Here is an 8,472-nt window from a genome sequence, read left to right as displayed (position 1 = left end):
ACAACCAGCAGTGTAAGGGTTTCCTGAGGACTAGATATGGCAACTAGGGATGGGACGATAATCGTTATTATCGTTTATTGTGATAGAAAACAAATAATCGTATAGTGGAGATTTTTTTTTTGATTAGTATTTTATTGGGTTTTTTTCCCCGCATATAATTGATTAAAATAGACCTGGAAATAACGTACTTGATATCACTCTCTACCAAATCTCTTTACCAAAGAATAGCCGGTCTACAAGCTCACAACGCATGAGCTTGTAGATCTGCTATTTTTTGGCAAATGTTACACTCAGGATAATCGATGTCAGGGATATTTTCATTATCGCGATAATATCGTAAATCACAATTTCTTTGTTCACAATAATCGTGACAAGACATTTTCATGTCGTCCCATCCCTAATGGAAACCACTGCATTATGATGACATTAATGTAAAAGTGAGTTAGTTTTGTTTTGGCCTTGGGGTTGTCACTCATAATCTGTATTAGTTGCCCACTCTGTTTACTCTTAATTGCATGACAAAACATCTAAAAATCACACATAAGCACATAATGTACAAACATAAACAACGTGGATTCTGCCAATACATTAACAAGACAATAGTCGATAATAAAGGCATGTCCTCCTTGTCTAATCTTTAGCTATGGATAACAAGTTACTAGGTGTGCAGTTTGTGAACAAAGCCGCACAAATTGCGATGTGGTGTTCAGTGGTGAATTGCCACTATCCACGAGTTTCCAACGTCCCATCATGCATTGCACAGAAGGTGTCCGGCATTTCTGGTGTCGCAGCCGAGTGTGATCTACAAGCTCACAGCGGTTGCAACGCGACGTGAGCTTGTATGTCTGCTGTTAACCGGAAGTGTCCTACAGACAAAATTAAAATTAAGATGGCATCGTCTCTGCGTGGACTAACTTGTGGGCAACTGGGCATGTCGACTATTGTGATGATCTACGTCTCCTTTGGTGAAGTGAAAATGGCAACTTTTATAAAGCCACTACTCCAGATGACTATGCTGGCAGGATGTTCTTGTTCATAGTTGACTTTGAGACTTATACACAGCTTGGGCTCATAATGAGAGCTGGAATGGGAATGATGACAAACAGGCCTTTCCTAAAAATGTTATCACAGAAGTAAATGAAGCATTTGGCTTGATGCTTTTGTTCTCTCAGTGCCATGAAGTGGAAAGTGGTTCGGGTGGTGGTGAATCAACGAAAGACGGATCCTAGATTTCTGTAGTTTTTAGTTGGAATTGTTGCTAGTAAATCGCCTATTGCGGGAAGCTTTTCTCAAAACGCTTCACAGTTGTAAGGTTGCACCGATGAGACTTTAACGTTCAGCTCCGCTGAAAACCTTTTCGACATTTGCATTGAGAAATTGAGAAATTATTCTCAGCTTGGCTCATAATGTGATCTGAAATGGGAGTGATGACAAACAGTTCAACACAAAGAAAACATTTCAATCAATGCGATAATGCAATCAATGCTTTTGGTCTTCATATGAAACTTCCAAATAATCCAAGAAGATCTGATTGTTTGAAACATGGAGTGCAATAAATCGCTGAGCTTCTTTTTTTCCCCCCAGTGTGCACACGCAGACTCTGTTTTTCTGTAATGTGTTTTATATTGAACTGTCGTTTGCCCTTCACATGGGCAGTGCGTGAAGGGCCCACTTGGCACATAAGTGGATGCGCACTACTTCTTCTGTGCTGACAAACAGGCTTCTCTAAAAATAGCAATGCTCTATTCATGTTATACTCCCATTTAAATATGACATGAATAGAGCCATTTCACTTTACCAAAACCTGGTTACAGGACTTATTTCTAATGTACTGTGTTGGCAGAATCCAGTTTGTTTGCATGCATGTGCATGCAAAAAAGGTGATATTGTAATGCGATAGTGAATGGACAGAGACAATAATCCTGTGTCAGGAGCAGCTTATGAAGATGATCAACAATATTTGTACTTACTATATCATGGCCAGGAGCTATACTGTACAACCCCAGGTTCTACCAAACTTCAACATCACTTACTGTATTTTGCATGCTCCTCCTTGTGCAATGTCCTTTTACATTAGCTGTTGCATATCTTTATAATCCTTTTCCTTAAGTTTTATTACACCACAACTTCACAATATACTACAAAGATTTAGAAAACACAAATGGATAGGTGTTATGGTGCATGCTATGCCAGTATTGTTTTATTAGTGAGCGCAGGGAGTCTTTTATATGCTAAATGTTTGATATATATGAATACTTATTTCCTAAACCTTGTTTACAAAATGCAATATGTACAGTTTTTTATTGTTAATAAATGATTTTGTGTGAAGATGTGGATTGCTGTCTGCCTTACTGTCATGACATTTTGTAATTCATTACAACTGATTACTCTCAGGTGTGTTAAGCAAAGCTAACCCCCATTGGTGGTCAGTGGCCACCAGTTGATTTAACACATTTGACTTTGTGACAGAAAGCACTGATTAATGCGAAGCCATATTATGGCATTGATTTCACCACATTTTATATTCCCTTTGTGCATATTAACAATGTGTCATTTTGTGTCACTTGAGTGCTACACGTACCAAACGAAAACTCTGTTTATGTCTTTCTCTGAACTGGCTGCACTTGAAGACAACTTGAAAGGCCAGGCTGAACTAAATTCTCATCCAACGCAAGGCCCTGCTGGTGCCACTGCCAGCTCGGAGGAGGACCCTTTCGGAACAATACGAACCACTGGAAAGCATAAGGTCAGGACGGTTGTGGTGAAATGTCACGAGGACAGCCTGGAGGTTGTGATAAACGCGGATCTCTTTGGTCACGGGTGGTCTGTTGAGCCCACGCACCTGAGGCTGGGACCTGTTGGAGAGTCAGGAGACCAGTGCAAGGTGTTGGTTCCTCCTGGAAATGAGGAGTACACCATCAAGGCCCAGCTGAGTGAGTGTGGGACAGAAATAATGGTCAGTTGATGTTAAGTGTTACCAGTGATTCTCGCACGTTTTCATTTCAAGGACCTACAGTTTAAATACTGTATGCGTTGGGGCCATGGGCTCCCATAAGGGTTTGGTTCCATAATGTATACACTCAGTTACCAATCATTTAGCTGGGCACCACCTGGAATCCCCTCAATGACCCCTGGGGGTCCCTGGACCACACAGGAACAGAAACGGCTGTAAATAAACCTACAGTACCTGCAATGTGTTAGTGCAGCTGATTCAAATAAACACTTGCAATTTTTGGTCATTGCAGTTAACAACAGGAACTGTGAACAGATTTTCACTAAAGAATATCTGTTTTTGATTGAAACCCTTTGCCAACCCTTCTAGTCCTGTCTGTTGTCAAGGCCATATAAATTATACATTGTGAAAATGAGATCTCTGACAATCATCTGATAGGTCCATAGTTGAGTATGTTGTTACAGCATGCCGGTTGGTAAGTGTGCAAGCTGAAACACATTTGATTGGTGAGGAAGTATTTTCTGGCAGCAACAATATCCAGATTGACCCACAGCCACCATAAACTTATTCTTTAACTAAGTAATGTTGTAATACTTTGCATTGTGATCAAGTACTGTAGTTTGTTTGAACCACAATTTCAACCACAGTTCAGTTTATTTGGATTGTACTTTAACTTCCTTCTGTGTGAATGTAGCTGTACATCTTTAGCTCTAATACTCTGGCCTTCATGGAAACATGAATTGCTTAATGCTGCCGCCTAGTGGTATTATTTTGACTTGGCTTTCTGTGTCTCTTTCTAGTTTGTTGAGGATGCTGTGATCTTCAGAAATCATCTTGTGTACACTCCCACACCACCTTTACCTGGAGATGTCTGGCAAATAAAAGGGGTTACCATTCCAATTCACTGCATATATAGAAGGTGCAATAACATAAGGCCCTAATGATTTATATGCTGCTCCAATAAGCATAACAAAGGTGTTTAACGCAGGCTACTAGACCGTTGCCATGTTCGCATGACCGTTGCCATGTGAACACATGGTCTATGATTCATTTCAGGAACATCGCAAGTTGGGACTTCATGCCCCAACCAGTTATGTAATGGCCATTATACAGTACCTGTGTCTGTTTATGCCCATACTGAGATCTCTGTATCTATCGGTCTGCCTGCCTGTGTCTCTTTTATGACTATAAATGGAGATCTATGTATCTGGCTGGGGCTGTCATTGTCCCTTTTATGCCCATACATGGAGATCTTTGAAGTCATCAGTATATGCCTGCCTTTATATTGGCATATCGGCCCACGATCCGACGACTTCACGTCATGTCATCTGTGATACATGCACCGAGTTTGAAATCGATTGGTCAGGTGGTTCTCTCGAGGCAGATGCGCGCACACACACAGAGATCTCATGAATTTATAGAAAGACACTATAATGATGTAGTCTGTGGACTGCCGCAGACTACATAATGATGCATATTGTGTGATTTTTATTATGCCATGAACAATATTAAACTTTTGTCTTTCTATCAATTCTGATCACCGATAAAAGATTTTATCGGCCAACTATATATGTCCGGCCCTAACATTTATTACATTATGCCATTGCCAACTGCTCAAGTGTTATTGCGTTTCATCTATTTAAAATGATTATTGCAAAGTTAAATGTTTATATTCCTCTGCACTGCAGGAGGTACAGAGTGAGTAGCCATGCCTTGATCCCTACACTGATCAACACCCAGTCAACTCACCTAGACTTACACTTCCACCTCAAGCTCATGACAAGTAATCTTACTTTACTTTTATACTTATATTTATTCTTATATATTGTGTACTTTTCTGTTTGTGTGTGTGTGTGTGTCTATTGGATATATGTCAAGGCAATGCACCGTATCAAATTCTTCATTATATGAACATACTTGGCCACTAAACAGATTCTGATTGAGAATGACTGGCCGATTCGTTGCACTTTGATGCATTACCAGTATCCGTCTCTTCTCAGACGACTGGACCGGAGAGAGAGACTCATCTGTTTACTTCCTGGGTGACATGGTTCACATTCAGGCCGCTGTGGCCGTGGCTGTTCAGCTTCCGCTCCGTCTCTACATAGACAGCTGTGTGGCCACTCTAAGCCCTGATGTGAATTCCTACCCCAGATATGCCTTCATAGACCACCAGGGGTGAGTGCAGTACAATAAGCCTTGTTTTCAAATTATCACCTGTCACTTAAGAGCTTCCCGGATGTGAACTATAACATGAGTGCCACATGTTGATTCCTGTGCCGACCATAGTCTAATATCTATGTGGCTTGCGTTTGTCAAATATTTTCAAATTTACAGTCTCACGAGCAAGTGGATTCAATTTGGAGGCTCGGGCGGACTGTAAATAATAATAATAAAGCGACATCCTTCAAACAGTTTTGTGAAATACAAGCCAGGCCTTGCCAATTCGCTGCATGCTAGGGGGCAAAAGCTCTGATCCAAGTGTTTGTGATATGGATATATTCCTGTCCCCCACAGGTGTTTCACAGATGCCCAACTGACATCCAGTTGGGCAACTGGCTCCAGTTCCCGTTTCCTGCCGCGTGTCTGGGATGAGCTCCTGCACATTCAGCTCCAGCCTTTTCTCTTTCGCCGGGACGCCAGAAACACTGTCAGCAAGCGTTCCAAATCCCTCTTGATCCGCAGTATCTATGAGTTCTATTCCGCTGGTGTTGAAGTGGCATAGGGGAAACTCCCCTTTAATGATCAATCAAATGTGGCAGTGTTATGATTCACCATGATCTCAGCTGGGCCTCTCACAATTATTATATTACAGCCTGATTGTAATTATTTGAGCTAATCGCAATTATTTTTGCGTAATCGTTATAATCATTTCCATTCATCTGTATAAAAACAGCTGGATGAGATTATGTTGTATGTGAAATGTGTCATATTTCCATCATGTCCACGTCATCGTCTGTGCTCCTTTAACCCCTTTCAACCTGGCTTCCCTATTTTGGACATTTAGGGTAAAACCCTTTTTGGAATGTTCAAAGATTTTCAAAAATGGATGAGATGTCACAGCTCACAGCGCATCAGATGAGCAGCTATTTTCACTTCTTTTTGAACATTGAAAGAATACATTTTGTTTGTATCTGTCCTGTTTTGTCTGTAGTTATTTTTGATTATTGGAACCAGTTGACATTCCCTTTTCAGTAATAGGCTTTGTAAGTGTAAGTTATTTGTCATATCTGCCCTGCACAATTTTTGTCTAGGCTACAATGCCTAAAAGATCACGTTTTATATGTTCCAATGTTTAATGCCATAAATACAAATCATTTGTGTGACAATCATGAACAAAAATGGAGAAATGTCATGATCATGAAATGTAATGTCAGCATCTGCATTTGTCTTCTTTAGATCTATATAACATGTTACCTAGAGGCTGTAATCACTTCAAAGGCCAACCCTGTGAAAAAGGCCTGTTCTTTTACCAATGGGAGGTCAGTTATAAAGCATTTTTTCCTACAAAATAATGTAAAGTCATCGAATAGAACACACTGTATCGAATTTCTGTATGTCTGCTTTTTTTTTTACTTTTCACTTTCAACCAAATGAAGAAATAAGAATAACAAACATGTTTTCCTTCGGTGTGTCAGATGGAAATCAGCGGACGGCGATGACCATCTCTGTGGGAGCTGTGGGAACCACAAAGGGGCCAGGCCAGCTGGTTACCAAGACATGAAGGGTATTGTAACTACGCTTGAACACACTGTTGCCTGATAGCATGTTTTTCGTGATTCATGGTCGCTGTCGATCAGGTCATAGGTTGATCAACATGTTTCTCTCATTTCAGCGCTGCGAAAGGAGACCACGTTGCGTCCCTTTGTCTTTCTTCCCTGGAAAGCTCAGAACAAAGGGAAGAGTACATAACATAACACTGAATTAATAACGACTAATAAAAAAGGTCTTTGAGTGTTTATGCTAATGCTCTGTTATTTGACTATGCCACTTGTTAACTTTGAGTGAGATGGCTTCTAAAAGTATTCTTAATTTCTCTGGTCATTTACAGGCTGACTGGTACATCAATCTTAGGAAGTGTTTTAGTATTACCATGTTTTTCATTTTAACTGTATTGTGATTACTGTGTTCCCTTTTTTGTCGTAGTTTTTTTTTTTTTTTTTTTTTTTTAAACATAGTGCTAATATGTTGTTTGTTGCCATATTCTATTAGGTTCAAATTGGATAAAAGGTATCAACTAAACTCTGACTACAGCTGTTTGTTACTGTACCAGCATATTGAAGCCACTGAAGAAAGAAATATATACATTTTTAGCCTTTTGGAAAAATGCACCTTGATTGTATAGATCAGTGCATTATCACATGTAAATAAATTATGTAGAAAGAAATATGATACTGATGGATTGGAAAGGAACTGGTTGGAATAACGTGTTCCTTCCACGCGCTACGTCCTACAGGGGAAACTCCACCCTGTCAGGTGATAAAAAGCAGCCTGCACACCCCTCTTGCATTGAAGGAAGCATGAGCTCAGTTTGGGGCTTTCAGGTTGGCAGAGGGAGAGAAGCGCCCAGGATTAGAGCTTAGGCACAGAGTGAAAAATGGGTTACAAAATCATGGGATAAAAATGTAGAAGAAAAAGAAATATGATAGCCAAACTATCTTTGTAAGACAGTGCTCTCTGCATTATTGAGCTTCTGATTTTGGCCTCATAGTCACACAAGGAGACTGACAGGACGGAGAATGCGAACACAGGTTATCTTCTGCTGTAGAAGAAGTGGCCAAAATCACTCTCAGGTGTTCAGTCAGCGAGAGTGAAAGACTGATGTGTTGAACTTCAACCACACACCAGGTGAAGTTCTTTAACTGCTACTTTGATGGACAGCAGTGCTTTTATGGGAAGCCAGGTACCGTACTGCTGGAGGAATGTCTGTGTTTTTTATGTCTCAAAAATGCTCTTAAAAAATTATTTCTGACCACTCTTGGAGGAATTACTCCAATATTTCTGACGGTACATTTTCCCACAAATGTGAAAAGTCATACATACAGATCCATCTAAAAAAAACAATATTGCGTAAACGTAAACTTTCTTGAAACTTTCATATATGTCTTGAAACTTAATATATTCCAGATACGTTGGACATTCAGTGAATTATTCCAAACCCTTTTTGTTAAAATGTTGAATTTTTATGGCATACAGCTCATGAATATCAAAAGCCCATATTTCAAAATATTACAATATTACACGAGACGAGTCCACTCAAAACAAGGAACCTTCTGAAGTCAGAGTTACTTGAATTCCTGTGAGTTTTCACAGTCTGTTATGATTTGGGGTGCTATGGCATCTGCAATGGTTTTTTACACAACAATATTCAAATTTTCTGAGATGGATCTGTACATCCAGACTTGTATGTTCTTCACCACCTCTTCCTTGTTCTTGTAGCAACCCTTCACTGCTCCAAAAATGTTCGTTTGTGGCGGCTGCCAAACGTTTCAGGACGTCCCTTGGCTCTCTCATCAGTG

The 8,472-nt window shown here is 40.1% G+C and overlaps 1 protein-coding gene across 1 annotated transcript; it reads left to right on the top strand.

Moving 5' to 3' along the window:
- Positions 1-2,545: 2,545 nt before the first annotated feature.
- On the top strand, positions 2,546-6,910 carry LOC308298609 (zona pellucida sperm-binding protein 3-like; the record flags this gene model as incomplete). Its single annotated transcript, XM_080742252.1, has 8 exons — positions 2,546-2,956; positions 3,754-3,872; positions 4,642-4,736; positions 4,954-5,131; positions 5,471-5,603; positions 6,353-6,435; positions 6,592-6,680; positions 6,789-6,910. The coding sequence occupies 8 exons, from the start codon at positions 2,546-2,548 to the stop codon at positions 6,863-6,865; spliced, it is 1,185 nt and encodes a 394-aa protein (XP_080598378.1). The 3' UTR covers positions 6,866-6,910.
- Between the last annotated feature and the right edge of the window lie 1,562 nt (positions 6,911-8,472).

Source organism: Nannobrachium achirus (genome assembly GCF_963921795.1).
Source record: "Nannobrachium achirus genome assembly, chromosome: 14".
Taxonomy (NCBI): Eukaryota; Metazoa; Chordata; class Actinopteri; order Myctophiformes; family Myctophidae; genus Nannobrachium; species Nannobrachium achirus.
The sequence above is the reverse complement of the archived record's forward strand: the minus strand, read 5'-3'. Positions and strand labels throughout refer to the sequence as shown.